Here is an 18,354-nt window from a genome sequence, read left to right on the forward strand (position 1 = left end):
TTACTCGGAGAGGTTGCACAACCGCACCATATAACATTCCCCATTTCCTCACGATCACGAGCTGTGCACTTCCACAGACGGAGTGCGTATCCTAGCTGTAGATGACATCACTTGTTTATGCAGCGCCTTGAGTCTGGCTCTTTATCACGTACAGCTCTTGTGGTTGACCTTTCGGTCACACACATGCCAAATGCCACTCAACAACTTCTCCTAAATAATTGGATAATTGTGTTATTTGTCCTTCTCTGGGTGTCCTGTGAGAGGTTTGCGCTCATTCTGAGGGCGCGGCTGGAGATGGCGGCCTCCAGTGACCGCGGCTATAATCAGACCTGTTTATTATGTAAGGGTGCAGTAAAGTCAGCGAATCCGACTCATTTATAGAGAAAAGGACATTTAAAGTCAATAGGCATTTAAGGGCGGTTCCTTATTCGAATAAAATCTGAGTCGCTTGTTCCGTGGAATCTGAGAGTTTACTACAGGACGCAAGGATTTTAACGTTGGTTACACCCTCCGACAAACTGTGCTGAAAGGAGATTTGCACTTTGATCGTCCCTGGTAGGCCCTCATGGGAGACCTAGGAGGATATTTATCAAGCAGTTGCGTCACCCTTGCGCCACGCAACGGGGCGCAAAGGCAACGCAACTACTAAGGCAGATCCATCAGGCCGTGCACGGCCAGCTTACGTGGCCCTCGTGGCGTGATAAATCTGGGGTAACGCAATGCAAGTCGCTGTGCTGCATCACTCTGCCCTGGGTCGGCGTTTCATGGGCGTTGTGTGGGTGTTCCTACGCAACACCCATGGATTTTAGAGCATAACCAGACTTACCCTTACTGGTAGACCTGAGAATGCGTTATAATGCGACACCGTCCCAGGTGAGGCATAACGAGGAGGAATATCTTCCTTTCTCCTCATCGTTTCCTCTTTCTATATGTGCTGCATTCTGTAGCCCACATAGAAAGAGGAAAGCGCCTCAGGGGGTTCTTTTTGTCCATACAGGTGTCCATTCCTGCACAAAAACAATCCTACTTGCAATCGAGGCACCCTTGCACCACGGTGCAATCGTGTCCGCATTGTGCGCGTGTGCAGAGAAAAGACAGGAATGCGCCATCTAATGTTATATACAGCGCATTCGCACCCCCTCCCTATCGCGCAGCGCAGCAAGGTGGGGTGCTGCGCTTTGTGATTCTTTGATTAATATGCCCCCTAGTATTTTGCTTTGCCAGCTGTAATGTTGTTTGCATTTGTGGTTGTGTGGCTGTGTGTCTGTGAGTGTCGTTTGGAAAGCATCCAATCAACACCTGAGTCTGTTAAGGTTCCAGCCAATGACGAAGGGCACAGGCCTGGTTGGTGCACTCGTAAAAGTCACGCCCGATGCCATTGGTCGGATCTCTTTATTACGCAACGTGATGACAGTATCCTTGGCTTATTTATTGTGAACATCGTTTGTTAAAGCCAATAGGCCTTTCAATATCACTCGGGGTTGCAGACTGTAGACCGGTATTTTGTTACATGAAATCTCACAGATTACGATAGGAGGCCAGGGTTTTGGTGTGCGTCACCTGTGACAATCCCTGGGGATGTGAAAATCCCTGTTAGGCCATCTTGAGAGGAGTTGTGTATGATTTTGCCAACTGTGCATAGTTGTAATTTTGTAACGTATGCATGACGGTTTCTAGCAGACGCACGCGTCATTTGGCCCGGTGACGTGTTAGGCCAATGGTAAAGGTTACAGCCTTATTGGCTCATTGGGGAAAGCTATGTCAGATTTCATAGGTGTCATCGGTTTATTATGAAAAGTTATGAGAAAGCCGGTAGGCCTGACCTACACATTGTGTCAGGCATCTTTTGTAGGTAATAGGCTCTTAACGGCGGCTTGCTATTCCACTGCGGCCAAAGCCAGCGGGCCGGCGTTTTGTTCCACGGAATCTCACAGAATACCATAGTAGGCAAGGGATCCTGGGGCTTGTGGTCTCCTCGAGGGTAGAACAGTTAGAACCTAATTATCCCTCCTGGGCGCTCTTAGGAGGAATTTTCTATGCTTTTGAGAGTTGGTCATTCAATTAATAATCGTAATGTTATTACAGTGTACCCAATGTCCACCTTGTTGGAAAGTTTATGCTCAATACAGTAGGTCTGAGTTGCTTATAAAAGCAAGCCGATGATAAGGCCGTGGGCCTGATGAGTTCTTTGGGAAACCTTATGCCAAAGGCCATCATTCTGATGTGTTTCTGAAGTCATTTTTATACAAGTTACAACAAAGATAACATGCCTAATTTAATTATTATGAAAAACATACAGTGCAGCCAATAAGGGTGGATTGATATTGTAAAATATCATGCCCCAGGACCAACTGAAAAAAATAAATATATATATGTATTGCATAAGAAAAAAAGTAAAAATGAGGGGTTGGTATAATGGGGGGTTAAGCGGCCATGGGGTGCTGGCCAGCAATTGGGCATTGGTCGCCCAAGGGGGGTTTGGCCACAGATGGGGTGTTGGCCACAGATGGGGGGGTTGGCCTCAGATGGGGGTTGGGTGCTCGGGCTGGCCACAAGCCAGGCCCTGTGGCCAACCCCATGCTGCACACGGTCGAAGGCTGTGCGCTGCATGGGCTCGGCACCCGCAGTGGGTTGGCCGCCCATGGGGTGTTGGGCATGGCCTGTTCCTCAAGTCTGGCCCTGCATCCAACCTTCTGCTGCGCGCGGTCAGTTGGTACACACAATGAGGGAGTTGGGTGAATGTGATCCAAAAACCCAAGTAATTCACTGAAAAAAACAAAGGTTAAAGTCTCAGCCCTCCGTCAAACAAAGGCTGCCCACTGTAAACATTAGATGCCCTCAAAGGATGGGTTGCAGAGACTGGACAGGGGTCACTCTCTGCACCCCACCCTCTGCTGTGCACAGCCAGAGGCTGCCTGTAGACGTTGATGCTCAAGGCCTGGCCTGGGAGGACCTGCGGTCTACCCCTACTGTGCACAATTGAAGGCGGTCCACTGTGCAGCTTAGCTGCTGGCCTAGGCTTGAGAACAGCTTCTGCAAATACAATCCCTGGTATAAGTCGACTGCAGTGGCTTGCCATGAGAAACAGGATATGCCGTCCAACCTTCCTGTCTCCATGCTTGTCCTGTAATGAGTTGTCTACAAACATGTCCTACAGAGACTGTTGCTACTCTCAACTAGTTTCCATATTTGTTAATATTGTAGAGGGCTGCAGGGGGCGCAGCAGCCACCAAGCAACATTAAAAACAAACCACAGTAAGTCTCCTGGGCCGGTGAATCCATGACCCCCGAAGAGCTTCCATAATTGTCTAAAGCACTCCAAGGGGGAAGTGTTTGCTCTTCGACTGGAGTGCAGGGACCCCTTGCGGTTGGTTCTATGGCTGCACTTTATTGTCTGAAAATTGTTCAACAACAACTCAAAGAAATGTTAATGTGTTATTTTTAATAAAGCTTAATTGAAAATATTTCCTGACAATCCCTATTATTAAACATTGCAATGTGTACGTTTATTAAATACACATTTGATTATAATTATTAGTGACGTTTTTACAAGGTCAAAAGGTCATTTTAATAAATTGTAATGTGCGGACCCACTTAATAAAGCCAATAGGTCAGACACTATTTATATTTTGTTATTTTGACCATTTGACAGAGTCAGTAGGCCTGCCTCGCTTACATGACAGCCTTTATCTTACTACATGACATAGCCAGCCCTGTGTAGCCTGTGTGTGGCTGCTGTGCTCAACCCCACACCTCGCAGGCCAGATTCTGCACCAAACCACCAGCCAAGGGCTGTGCCCGACAGGAGGTTGAGTGCCCATGGGGGTTGGGTGCAGAACCTGTCCCTCGTACCATAAAGTAACTATAACTCATACTCCTGCTGTGCACTGCTAATGTCCTCCCATATTACATCACTCATGACATGTTCTACGACATCACTGATAACATCCGTGCAACATCTGAATGAGGTCATTGATGACAACACTGCGCGGGGCGCTATAGTGACTGTGATGATGTGACGGGCCGCGGAGCTGGGTCTGGGGCAGCAAGGCTAGGTCTCTTCATGTGAGCCCAGTGTGGTCCCTCCCTCCTTGACCGGTGCCAGTGACCGCCCCTCATCCAAACGACACGTGTGGAGAGCTTTAGACGGTCCCAGGAATCCTGATCCCCAGGTGCGACGACCCCCACAGCTCTCGCCCCAGACATCTGTGGGTACCCTGGCAGGCCTGGTGGAGTTTGCATTTATAAGTTATTAATGAGCCTCTCACAAAATGACCCAGAAATATACTTTGGAAAAATGTCAGATTCGAGCATTTCAGAGCTATACTGAGTCCTTTGCATGAGACTCTGCCGCGTTCACAAGCTTTGGAATGAGTCATTTACTTGAAGGAAGGTGTAATGAGCCAGTCTTGTAAGGAGGGCACTGGGCACCACAGGCCTTGTGTAGAAACGACACAGCTGGAGTGTAGAGGCATGTGTCTCCAATGAAGCTGTGAACGTAGGACAGGCAGCTCAGGTGCACCAGATGTGTAACATGTATGTGGTCTGACTCAAAGCCCATCTGTACACTCCATCATAGGTCTGACCTGCAGCACCAAATGTATGACGTTATTACGCATACATTTACAACGCATGCCTTTAGAACACAGTTTTTACATTGCAACATCCTTTACAACACATTCCTTTACATTGTATGCCATTACATCGCATTACACTACATCGCATTTTTAGAAACTACCTTTAAAACTCATTCCATTACATCAAATTTTACCTTTACAACGCATACCATTACAACGCATACCATTCCATTGCATTTAAGGTAAGTATTGGATAGTATAGGGGTAAAAATGACTATTCTAACTCCAGTGGGTGCAACCTTAGGGTAAGTTTTGGTTGGTGTAGGAGTACTATGCGTTGTACTGGATCTGCGCTGTAATGGTATGCGTTGCAATGCCTGCATTGAAGTGACATGTGATGTAGTGTCATGTGTTGTAATGGTATGCGTTGTAATGCTTGTGTTGTAGTGACATGTGTTGTAAAGGATGTTGTGATGTAATGACTGCGCTGTAAGTGTAGTGCGATGTAATGGTTGCGTTGTAAAGGATGTTTCCCGCAGCACCAGATGAGTAACATGTATGTGCTCTGACTCAAAGCCCATCTGTACACTCCATCATAGGTCTGACCTGTAGCACCTGGCTCCAATTTCCACTGTGCTGTACATGAACAAACTGTACACAGAAACACACATGTGGGCAGAGGCAGGTACATGGGTCTCCTGAGACCAGAATCAGGGCACAGATCAGCAAAACATGTGAGGGCTTCACAGCAAGGGGGATGAACTCCTGCCAAGGGCCGCCTGATGCAGGACGAGGCTAGTGAGAGCCTAGGTCTCTCGGCTAGTTGTGGCCGGAGGTGGTGGCGATGGAGCCGTGTTGGCCCCGCCCAGCGGTAGAGAGTGTCCTGGGGCTGTTGTAAGCTGGAGCCCTGGCTCGCTTGGCTTCCTTCCACTTGCTCGGGCTTGGACCGTCTTCTGAAGGTTCTCGATGGCCGCCCCCTCAGGTGGCTCAGACCAGGGCGGCTCACACAGCTCCTGGGTGGGGTATATCATGTCCTGTCACCTCCTGATGAGGTGAAACATTCCGAGTGACAGTTTCCCCTGCTCTCTCTTTCCAGCTCTCCATCGAGGACACCACCTCCATCCTCCCGAAACTCAAGCGCAACTCCAACGCCTACGGGATTGGCGCCCTTGCCAAGTCTTCTGTCAAAGGTGAGTTCGCTGCCACCCCACAAGCCTTCGGTGAGTCCACCCTTAACACCTCGCCTTTGCTCGGTCCATCCCATTCTTCTGTTGAGGACCCACCTTCAAACCTCTTCTTGTTGAGTCCTGCACCATCGAATCCCTCCTCTGTGAATCCAATACCCTTCAACGTCTTCCTCGTTGAGTGAGCCCTCTTAGTGAGTTCCTTCTACCGATAAACCCTCGGTGAAGCCCAAGCGTTCGGAGGCCACCGCCTCCCCCATCACACCCCAATCCAACCAAGTCCCTTGTCCGTCACCTTTCCTTTCAGTTATTCTTCATCACCAGATCCTGCCCCAAGTCTGTTGATGGCAAATCACATCTGCCTGATACCAGGGTCCTAAATTGCCTCTCAGTGTAACCTGTACATGCAACACCATCTCCTGTGTCTATATCATTGTCAATGACCTCTCGTGTGACCTGTGCATGTACCTCCATCTCCTGTGTCCATATCATTGTCAATGACCTCTTGTGTGACCTGTGCTTGTACCTCCATCTCCTGTGTCCATATCATTGTCAATGACCTCTTGTGTGACCTGTGCATGTACCTCCATCTCCTGTGTCTATATCATTGTCAATGACCTCTGGGTGTGACCTGTGCATGTACCTCCATCTCCTGTGTCTATTTCATTGTCAATGACCTCTGGGTGTGACCTGTGATGTACTTCCATCTCCTGTGTCTATATCATCGTCAATGACCTCTGGGTGTGACCTGTGCATGTACCTCCATCTTCTATGTCTATATCATTGTCAATGACCTCTCGTGTGACCTGTGATGTACTTCCATCTCCTGTGTCTATATCATTGTCAATGACCTCTCGTGTGACCTGTGCATGTACCTCCATCTCCTGTGTCTATATCATTGTCAATGACCTCTGAGTGTGACCTGTGCATGTATCTCCATCTCCTGTGTCTATATCATTGTCAATGACCTCTGGGTGTGACCTGTGATGTACTTCCATCTCCTGTGTCTATATCATTGTCAATGACCTCCCGTGTGACCTGTGCATGTACCCCCATTTCCTGTTTCTATTTCATTGTCAATTACCTCTTGTGTGACCTGTGCATGTGCCTCCTCCGCCTGTGTCTATATCATTGTCAATGACCTCTGGGTGTGACCTGTGCATGTACCTCCATCTCCTGTGTCTATATCACTGTCAATGACCTCTTGTGTGACCTCTGCATGTACCTCCATCTCCTGTGTCCATATCATTGTCACTTACCTCTGAGTGTGACCTGTGCATGTACCTCCTCCTCCCTCATGTATATAATTGTCAATGACCTCTGGGTGTGACCTGTGCATGTACCTCCATCTCCTGTGTCTATATCATTGTCAATGACCTCTGGGTGTGACCTGTGCATGTGCCTCCTCCTCCTGTGTGTATATCATTGTCAATGACCTCTCGTGAGACCTGTGCATGTACCTCCATCTCCTGTGTCTATATCATTGTCAATGACCTCTGGGTGTGACCTGTGCATGTACCTCCATCTCCTGTGTCTATATCATTGTCAATGACCTCTGGGTGTGACCTGTGCATGTACCTCCATCTCCTGTGTCTATTTCATTGTCAATGACCTCTGGGTGTGACCTGTGATGTACTTCCATCTCCTGTGTCTATATCATCGTCAATGACCTCTGGGTGTGACCTGTGCTTGTACCTCCATCTTCTATGTCTATATCATTGTCAATGACCTCTCGTGTGACCTGTGATGTACTTCCATCTCCTGTGTCTATATCATTGTCAATGACCTCTCGTGTGACCTGTGCATGTACCTCCATCTCCTGTGTCTATATCATTGTCAATGACCTCTGAGTGTGACCTGTGCATGTATCTCCATCTCCTGTGTCTATATCATTGTCAATGACCTCTGGGTGTGACCTGTGATGTACTTCCATCTCCTGTGTCTATATCATTGTCAATGACCTCCCGTGTGACCTGTGCATGTACCCCCATTTCCTGTTTCTATTTCATTGTCAATTACCTCTTGTGTGACCTGTGCATGTACCTCCTCCGCCTGTGTCTATATCATTGTCAATGACCTCTGGGTGTGACCTGTGCATGTACCTCCATCTCCTGTGTCTATATCACTGTCAATGACCTCTTGTGTGACCTCTGCATGTACCTCCATCTCCTGTGTCCATATCATTGTCACTTACCTCTGAGTGTGACCTGTGCATGTACCTCCATCTCCTGTGTCTATATCATTGTCAATGACCTCTCGTGTGACCTGTGCATGTACCTCCATCTCCTGTGTCTATATCATTGTCAATCACCTCTGAGTGTGACCTGTGATTGTACCTTCTCCTCCTGTGTCTATATCATTGGCAATAACCTCTGGGTGTGACCTGTGCATGTACCTCCATCTCGTGTGTCTATATCATTGTCAATGACCTCTCGGTGGGACCTGTGCTTGTACCTCCATCTCCTGTGTCTATATCATTGTCAATGACCTCTGGGTGTGACCTGTGATGTACCACTTCTTCCTGTGTTAATATCATTGTCAATGACCTCTCAGTGTGACCTGTGCATGCACCTCCTCCTCCTGTGTGTATATCATTGTCAATGACCTCTCAGTGTTACCTGTGCATGTACCTCCTCCTCCTGTGTTCATATCATTGTCATTGACCGCTCCGTGTGACCTGTGCATGTACCTCCATCTCTGGTGTCTATATCATTGTCAATGACCTCTCGGTGTGACCCGTGTATGTGCCCCCTCCTCATGTGTGTCCATCACTGTCAATGACCTCTGGGTGTAACCTGTGCATGTACCTCTATCTCCTGTGTCCATATCATTGTCAATGACCAATGGGTGTGACCTGTGCTTGTACCTCTTCCTCCTGTGTGTATATCAATGTCAATGACCTCTCGGAGTGACCTGTGCTTGTACCTCCATCTCCTGTGTCTATATCATTGTCAATGACCTCTGGGTGTGACCTGTGCATGTACCTCCTCCTCCTGTGTGTATATCATTGTCAATGACCTCTGAGTGTGACCTGTGCATGTTCCTCCTCCTCCTATGTGTATATCATTGTCAATGACCTCTCGGTGTGACCTGTGCATGTTCCCCCTCCTCCTATGTGTATATCATTGTCAGTAACCTCTGGGTGTGACCTGTGCATGTTCCTCCTCCTCCTGTGTGTATATCATTGTCAATGGCCTCTTGGTGTGACCTGTGCATGTTCCTCCTCCTCCTGTGTGTATATCATTGTCAATGACCTCTGAGTGTGACCTGTGCATGTTCCTCCTCCTCCTATGTGTATATCATTGTCAATGACCTCTCGGTGTGACCTGTGCATGTTCCCCCTCCTCCTATGTGTATATCATTGTCAGTAACCTCTGGGTGTGACCTGTGCATGTTCCTCCTCCTCCTGTGTGTATATCATTGTCAGTAACCTCTGGGTGTGACCTGTGCATGTATTTCCTCCTCCTGTGTGTATATCATTGTCAGTAACCTCTGGGTGTGACCTGTGTCATTGTCAAGACCTCTGAGTGTGACCTGTGCATGTACCTCCTCCTCCTGTGTGTATATCATTGTCAATGACCTCTGGGTGTGACCTGTGTCATTGTCAATGACCTCTGGGTGTGACCGGTGCATGTTCCTTCTCCTCCTGTGTGTATATCATTGTCAATGACCTCTGGGTGTGACCTGTGCATGTTCCTCCTCCTCCTGTGTGTATATCATTGTCAATGACCTCTCGGTGTGACCTGAGCATGCACCTCCTCCTCCTGTGTGCCCATCTCTGTCCATGGCCTCTTTTTGGAGCCTGCGAATATAGCTACATGTCCAGTGTGTCCATCACTGCTGGTCCACTGCTTCCTCACCATCTCTACTTCTTCCCTCTCATTCTTGGTGCCCAGCCTCTCCCCTGCTTGGGGTCAACCGCCTCCCTCTGGTTCTTGGTGCTCCCCCCTCTCCCCTGTTTGGGGTCACCCACCTCCCTCTGGTTCTTGGTGCTCCCCCCTCTCCCCTGCTTGGGGTCACCCGCCTCCCTCTGGTTCTTGGGGTCACCTTTCCTCCCTCTGGTTCTTGGGGTCACCTTGCCTCCCTCTGGTTCTTGGTGCTCCCCCCTCTCCCCTGCTTGGGGTCACCTTGCCTCCCTCTGGTTCTTGGGGTCACCCGCCTCCCTCTGGTTCTTGGGGTCACCTTGCCTCCCTCTGGTTCTTGGGGTCACCTTGCCTCCCTCTGGTTCTTGGGTTCACCCGCCTCCCTCTGGTTCTTGGGGTCACCTTGCCTCCCTCTGGTTCTTGGGGTCACCTTGCCTCCCTCTGGTTCTTGGGGTCACCCGCCTCCCTCTGGTTCTTGGGGTCACCTTGTCTCCCTCTGGTTCTTGGTGTCACCTTGCCTCCCTCTGGTTCTTGGGGTCACCTTGCCTCCCTCTGGTTCTTGGGTTCACCCGCCTCCCTCTGGTTCTTGGGGTCACCTTGCCTCCCTCTGGTTCTTGGGGTCATCCGCCTCCCTCTGGTTCTTGGGGTCACCTTGCCTCCCTCAGGTTCTTGGGGTCACCTTGCCTCCCTCTGGTTCTTGGGGTCACCCGCCTCCCTCTGGTTCTTGGGGTCACCCGCCTCCCTCTGGTTCCTGGGGTCACCGCCTCCCTCTGGTTCTTGGGGTCACCCGCCTCCCTCTGGTTCTTGGGGTCACCTTGCCTCCCTCTGGTTCTTGGGGTCACCCGCCTCCCTCTGGTTCTTGGGGTCACCCGCCTCCCTCTGGTTCTTGGGGTCACCCGCCTCCCTCTGGTTCTTGGGGTCACCTTGCCTCCCTCTGGTTCTTGGGGTCACCTTGCCTCCCTCTGGTTCTTGGGGTCACCTTGCCTCCCTCTGGTTCTTGGGGTCACCTTGCCTCCCTCTGGTTCTTGGTGCTCCCCCCTCTCCCCTGCTTGGGGTCACCTTGCCTCCCTCTGGTTCTTGGGGTCACCTTGCCTCCCTCTGGTTCTTGGGGTCACCTTGCCTCCCTCTGGTTCTTGGGGTCACCTTGCCTCCCTCTGGTTCTTGGGGTCACCTTGCCTCCCTCTGGTTCTTGGTGCTCCCCCCTCTCCCCTGCTTGGGGTCACCTTGCCTCCCTCTGGTTCTTGGGGTCACCCGCCTCTCTCTGGTTCTTGGGGTCACCTTGCCTCCCTCTGGTTCTTGGGGTCACCTTGCCTCCCTCTGGTTCTTGGGGTCACCCGCCTCCCTCTAGTTCTTGGGGTCACCTTGCCTCCCTCTGGTTCTTGGGGTCATCTGCCTCCCTCTGGTTCCTGGGGTCACCTTGCCTCCCTCTGGTTCTTGGGGTCACCTTGCCTCCCTCTGGTTCTTGGGGTCATCTGCCTCCCTCTGGTTCTTGGGGTCACCTGGACTCCTCACACCCGACAATGGTTCCTCTTGTCTCCTCAGGGATCTCGCGAACCATGAAGGACCGCGTGACGAAGCCCACGGCCATGGGCTCTGGCCGGGTGGCACATATGATTGAGTGGCAAGGATGGGGCAAGGCCGCCAGCCTCCAGCAGCACTACGCCCACGAGACCGTCCGCATGGACGTCGATGCCTACTCGGACCTGAGCGACGGCGAGAAGGAGGCGCGCTTCTTGGCCGGTAGGTACCGCGCTTCTAGCAAAGAGGCCATGTGGCTGAGACCCCAGAAGGGTTGTGGTGCAGGGTGTGGTTGGAGATTGTGGGGGTGTGTGACCATCAGAAGAAGCTTAGGGGTGGAAAATCACCTGAGGCACGGTCTGGAGATCACGGGGGTGATAGCAGAGGGCAGGCGGTGCAGCCCTCAGGAGTCCACAGAGGGACAGACGGCAGAGCAAGGGGCCAGTTGTGCACTCCTCTGGAGTGAACTACCAGCAGGAATGATTAGCTAGGGATGTTATGTTATGTTAAAGATATGTATCAAGCGCACGTTCACCGGACGGTTTCTTGGCGCTAGAGTGGAAGTAAGGCAGCAGCAGAGGGGAGAAGCCTAGTTGTCATAGGCCTGGGAAAACAACCGGATCACTGACATAATATCGAATACAAAAATATATACTTACCAAAATATCGCTGACAAAATATCGAAGGCAAAAATATCGATTTCCTATCTACAAACAGGTAAGTACAAAAATATCTAATCAAAAATATTGTTGTAAAAAATATAGTTAGTCAAAATATCGATTTTTTTGAAATGTCTTAAAAGTAATTTAAAATTAATTAAATAATAAATATAATTAACTGAAACATACTTAAAAATACTTAAATAACCTTAAAATTAATAAATAATTTATTTAAGTTAAAAAAACATACAATTTTATTTTTAATACATATATATATATATATATATATATATATATATATATATATATATATATATATATATATATATATATATATATATATATAAGTCCAAAGAGCACCTCTGTGGGGTATCCCTCGTCTCGTGGGGGTGGCGCGCTGCCGGTGAGGTAACCGGTAACCATATGAATCCAAAACGGCGTGCCAGGCGCGCACTCAGGTACTATAAATCCACACCAAACAGCAGGTAGTCAAATAAAGTAGGGTTTATTCACGCCATAAGCCCTACGTGACGCGTTTCGCACTCCATGAGTGCTTGTTCACACAAAGTGCTCAGAAAGTTTTTCGTATTTACCGTGTGTTAACAATTAACATAGACAGAGGACTCACATGTGATATTTAGTGGGCGCCATCTTATAATAGGTTTACACTTGTACAACATAACGAATATGATGTTATATACTTAGTGAACATTTCATCAGAAAGCCCTGAATACTGGGCGGCCCCATATGAAATACTGGACATTAATCCGAAAATATCGGAAAAATAAATTAAGTGAATTACGTAATCATGTTAATGTCACATTGAAAAACAATGAAGGCTCAGGAGTTAAATATGGTAAACTCATAATTACTGAGTATATGTCCCAGATAGTCCTATCTGACAACGTGCCACAGTACTAAAATACATAGGTGCCGTCTTCCAATCCGAAGCGGGGCACTTGGCACGTGATCATATCCTGAAGGTTACTATGGAGACGTATTGAGCTATGTCATTCCTGCGTGTATACACATATCGGTGTATATATAGTCGCTACCCCCTGGTTAGTGGGTGGGTGTATAGCATACAAATATTAACACAAATAATAAACAAAATAATTGCATATCCCCTGGTTAGTGGAAGAATTCACAGTGACAAAACAAGAGTCCAGTAGACAATGTCTTATAATCTATGCACGGTCTCAAGGTGAGCAATAAGTGAAGGGTCAACCACGGAACAACCCCGTTCCACAATCCATAAATAAAGTGCACCAAATGTGAATATAAGAGACATACTTCGTCTGGAGGAAGGAGAAGACCAGAGTTGAAAAGTACTTGGTTGCTGTAATCACAAGCCTGTGCTACAGTCCTACTGTTTCAACCTGCAGGGATCAGAGTAAAGGGGCTCAGTTAGGCTGAGAGTAAGCATAAATGAGATGTCATTCAACATGAAAGATATACATACAATACATTCATGATCATTCTTGCTGTAAATGCACATTGTATTCCTCATCAAGATTATGTCCATTCGGAAAACGTGTACAGAGACCGATGATATGTCTCGACTCTCGTTGTCTCAGTCTTAGAGCACGATTACCTCCCCTGGTGGAAAGCATTACCTGTTCGATAACAAAGTATTTAAGAAGTTTGGCATTAGAGTAATGATGGCTTTCAAAATGCCTAGCAATGGGGTACTGTTTATCTCTGTTGGTAATGGCTCTGGTATGTTCCAGTATGCGTAGTTTTGCCATTTTCGTCGTACTTCCCACATACTTTAATCCGCACGGGCATACTAATACATATACCACAAAAGTGGTGGTGCATGTTAGGAATTGTTTTATGGTTTCCAATTTGTTGGTACTTGGATTCCAATATTCCTTTACCATGTGGCTATTTGCGCATGCTTTGCAATGGCCACATGGAAAGAAGCCAGGAAGATCTACCCCACGTGGTACAATGTCACTGATAACATTATGGACTAGTAAGTCACTGAGACTGCGTCCCCTGCGGTAAGTTATGCTAGGTCTTGTTGGTATGGTTTTTCCTATGATGGGATCATTTTTGAGGATGTCCCAATTTTTTATGATGCTTTTCTTTATTTGTTTTTGATTGCCATTATAGTCAAGGATGATGCGGGTGACCCTGTTTTCATCTTGCATCGTTTCATCTTTACTTTCAGTAGTTAGTAAGTTCACTCGTTCTACTAACTTGACTTTCTCAATAGCTTTTTTGATAACCCATTTAGGGTAACCTCTGTCGGTGAACCGTTGGACCATGATTTTTTCTTCTTTGGCATAGTCTGCGATAGTGCTACAATTACGTTTGGCCCTGAGTAGCTCCCCATAGGGGATGCTCCATTTTAGGGGTTCTGGATGGCTACTCAAGGCGTGCAGTAAGGTGTTTCCTGCTGTTTCCTTCCGAAATAGTACTGTAGTAAGTTTGTTATCTTGGACTTTCACCTTAATGTCCAAGTATTCAATTTCCTTGTCACTGATGTTGCTTGTGAGTATGATATTATTGTTGTTCATATTTAGTTTGGAGATGAAATCATTGGCTGAATTTTTACTGCCCTTCCAGATCACAAAAATGTCATCTATGTATCTTCGCCACATAGAGACATTACGAAAATCTTCTTGTAGGTCCGGTCTGTTTCTGATGTCATCTTCCCATGCCCCCATGAATAGATTGGCAAAGCTTGGGGCAAAACAAGTGCCCATCGCCGTGCCATGCAGTTGGACATAGATATCATCATGGAACAAAAAAAAAAAATAAAAAAAAAAAAAAAAAAAATACTTAAATGGGTTATCAAAAAAGCTATTGAGAAAGTCAAGTTAGTAGAACGAGTGAACTTACTAACTACTGAAAGTAAAGATGAAACGATGCAAGATGAAAACAGGGTCACCCGCATCATCCTTGACTATAATGGCAATCAAAAACAAATAAAGAAAAGCATCATAAAAAATTGGGACATCCTCAAAAATGATCCCATCATAGGAAAAACCATACCAACAAGACCTAGCATAACTTACCGCAGGGGACGCAGTCTCAGTGACTTACTAGTCCATAATGTTATCAGTGACATTGTACCACGTGGGGTAGATCTTCCTGGCTTCTTTCCATGTGGCCATTGCAAAGCATGCGCAAATAGCCACATGGTAAAGGAATATTGGAATCCAAGTACCAACAAATTGGAAACCATAAAACAATTCCTAACATGCACCACCACTTTTGTGGTATATGTATTAGTATGCCCGTGCGGATTAAAGTATGTGGGAAGTACGACGAAAATGGCAAAACTACGCATACTGGAACATACCAGAGCCATTACCAACAGAGATAAACAGTACCCCATTGCTAGGCATTTTGAAAGCCATCATTACTCTAATGCCAAACTTCTTAAATACTTTGTTATCGAACAGGTAATGCTTTCCACCAGGGGAGGTAATCGTGCTCTAAGACTGAGACAACGAGAGTCGAGACATATCATCGGTCTCTGTACACGTTTTCCGAATGGACATAATCTTGATGAGGAATACAATGTGCATTTACAGCAAGAATGATCATGAATGTATTGTATGTATATCTTTCATGTTGAATGACATCTCATTTATGCTTACTCTCAGCCTAACTGAGCCCCTTTACTCTGATCCCTGCAGGTTGAAACAGTAGGACTGTAGCACAGGCTTGTGATTACAGCAACCAAGTACTTTTCAACTCTGGTCTTCTCCTTCCTCCAGACGAAGTATGTCTCTTATATTCACATTTGGTGCACTTTATTTATGGATTGTGGAACGGGGTTGTTCCGTGGTTGACCCTTCACTTATTGCTCACCTTGAGACCGTGCATAGATTATAAGACATTGTCTACTGGACTCTTGTTTTGTCACTGTGAATTCCTCCACTAACCAGGGGATATGCAATTATTTTGTTTATTATTTGTGTTAATATTTGTATGCTATACACCCACCCACTAACCAGGGGGTAGCGACTATATATACACCGATATGTGTATACACGCAGGAATGACATAGCTCAATACGTCTCCATAGTAACCTTCAGGATATGATCACGTGCCAAGTGCCCCGCTTCGGATTGGAAGACGGCACCTATGTATTTTAGTACTGTGGCACGTTGTCAGATAGGACTATCTGGGACATATACTCAGTAATTATGAGTTTACCATATTTAACTCCTGAGCCTTCATTGTTTTTCAATGTGACATTAACATGATTACGTAATTCACTTAATTTATTTTTCCGATATTTTCGGATTAATGTCCAGTATTTCATATGGGGCCGCCCAGTATTCAGGGCTTTCTGATGAAATGTTCACTAAGTATATAACATCATATTCGTTATGTTGTACAAGTGTAAACCTATTATAAGATGGCGCCCACTAAATATCACATGTGAGTCCTCTGTCTATGTTAATTGTTAACACACGGTAAATACGAAAAACTTTCTGAGCACTTTGTGTGAACAAGCACTCATGGAGTGCGAAACGCGTCACGTAGGGCTTATGGCGTGAATAAACCCTACTTTATTTGACTACCTGCTGTTTGGTGTGGATTTATAGTACCTGAGTGCGCGCCTGGCACGCCGTTTTGGATTCATATATATATATATATATATATTAACGTAATATTAATATAAAATATACAATATTTTTACTGTAAGATAGCGGGAGGGTAAAATTTACTATTCCCACTCCAGAGAGTGCAACAGTAGGGAAAGCGTTGGATAGCGGGAGGGTAAAAATTACTATTCCCACTCCAGAGAGTGTAACAGTAGGGAAAGTAATGATTTAATATATTAATACAAATAAATTGAATATCAATACCAATAAAACATTGATTAAAATTAATTACCAATTTAATATTATATAATAATTAATTATTAGAAATACAAATATATATTAGTTATTAAAAATGAATTACCTATTCATACTTAATTAAGAAATATTCAATTTCCAATAACAAAAAATAATTAATAATAAAAATTAATACCAATTAATAATTAACAGTAAATTAATTATCAATACACAAAAAGTATTTTTTATTATGTAATTAATTATAATTACATTACTTCCCACACTATTCCCTTGTAACCCCACAAACCACTACAGATTTTTTAAAATAACATTATGATGATTATCAAATAATTAATTTCTAAAAGTTAATTACCAATTAATAAAAATTAATTACCAATTAAAAATTAATCAACAATAAATTAAAAATCAATAGCAATGAATAAAAATAAATTATTTACTTAATTATAATAAAATTTTCTTCCCACCCTATTCCCCTATAAACCAGCAACCCACTACGGAAAATAATTAATTAACATAATTAGCAATTAATCAATTAATACAAAATAATTACCAATTAATACAAGTTAATTACCAATTAAAAATGAATTAACAATAAATTCAAAATGAATACCAATAAATAAATTAAAATATTTAATTAATTACAATTAAATACTTCCCACCCCGTTCCACTAAAAAAACACAACCCACTACAGAACTAAAAAGCAAGAAAAAATTAAAAATAATAAATAATTGCTAAAAGATAATATTTAATTTAATATAATTAAATTACTTTCCGATCTATTTCCTCTATAAACCCACAACCCGCTACAGAATTAAATTACGCAAAAATTAAATAACATAAAATTAATTACTTAAAATAAATTAAACATACATTAAAAAAATATTATACACTTTTCACACATAGTAACATACAAAACACTTAAAAAAATTCGACATCATTAAAAATTCAATATATTTTAATGCCTATATTATATACTTTGATATTTTAAACTTCTATATTTTGACAATCAATATATTACTTACCTTCAAGTCGATATTTTTAACCAATATATTGTGTCCATTCGATATTTTGTCCATTCTATATTTTTACTTCAATATTATGTCCATTCTATATTTTGAATTCGATATTATGTCTAGTCACCAAAGCAACCAGGTCTTCAGCTGCTTTCTGAATTGTGCACAGGAGGTGACTGACCTCAGCTCCACAGGGAGCGAATACCTGAACTGAGGGCTAAAACTGCAAATCGGGAGCCACCATATTTCTTGCATTTACAAGTGAGAGTGACTAACAGATTCAGATAGGAGGATCGTAGGTTACGAGTGGGGGCATAACGTAGAATCTTGGAAGAGATGAATGCTGGACTGTTGCCGTAGGGAGCTTTGAAAATAGTGCATCCCAACTTAAATACACAACGCAGAGCCACTGGGAACCAATAGAGGCTTTTCATCAGGGGTCTGACGTGATGCCATTTAGGTTGGTGAAAGATCAGTCTAGCAGCCTGATTCTGGACTAGCTGGAGGCGTCTGAGTTGGTAGGCCGGGATCGCTACATAGAGTGAGTTGGCATACTCCAGTCGGAGATGACCAAAGCCAAGATCACTAAGATCAGCGCTTCCCGAGACAGAAATCTGCTGATCTTGTTAATTGTATGCAGTTGAAAAAAAACCAGCAGAGACCACCGAGCTGATCTGAGCCTTCAAGGACAGGTCGTTGCTTATCACTATGCC

At 45.2% G+C, this 18,354-nt stretch overlaps 1 protein-coding gene across 2 annotated transcripts in view; it reads left to right on the forward strand.

Moving 5' to 3' along the window:
• The window catches only part of FAM131B (family with sequence similarity 131 member B), a 100,481-nt gene that overhangs the window by 40,536 nt on the left and 41,591 nt on the right, over positions 1–18,354 (forward strand). For both annotated transcript variants that reach the window (XM_078651246.1, XM_078651247.1), the window contains 2 exons: positions 5,674–5,767; positions 11,167–11,364. In XM_078651246.1, the coding sequence (XP_078507372.1) occupies positions 5,674–5,767; positions 11,167–11,364 (292 nt within the window). The remainder of the gene's footprint in view (positions 1–5,673; positions 5,768–11,166; positions 11,365–18,354) is intronic.

The sequence above is a fragment of the Lissotriton helveticus genome, chromosome 7 (genome assembly GCF_964261635.1).
Source record: "Lissotriton helveticus chromosome 7, aLisHel1.1, whole genome shotgun sequence".
NCBI lineage: Eukaryota > Metazoa > Chordata > Amphibia > Caudata > Salamandridae > Lissotriton > Lissotriton helveticus.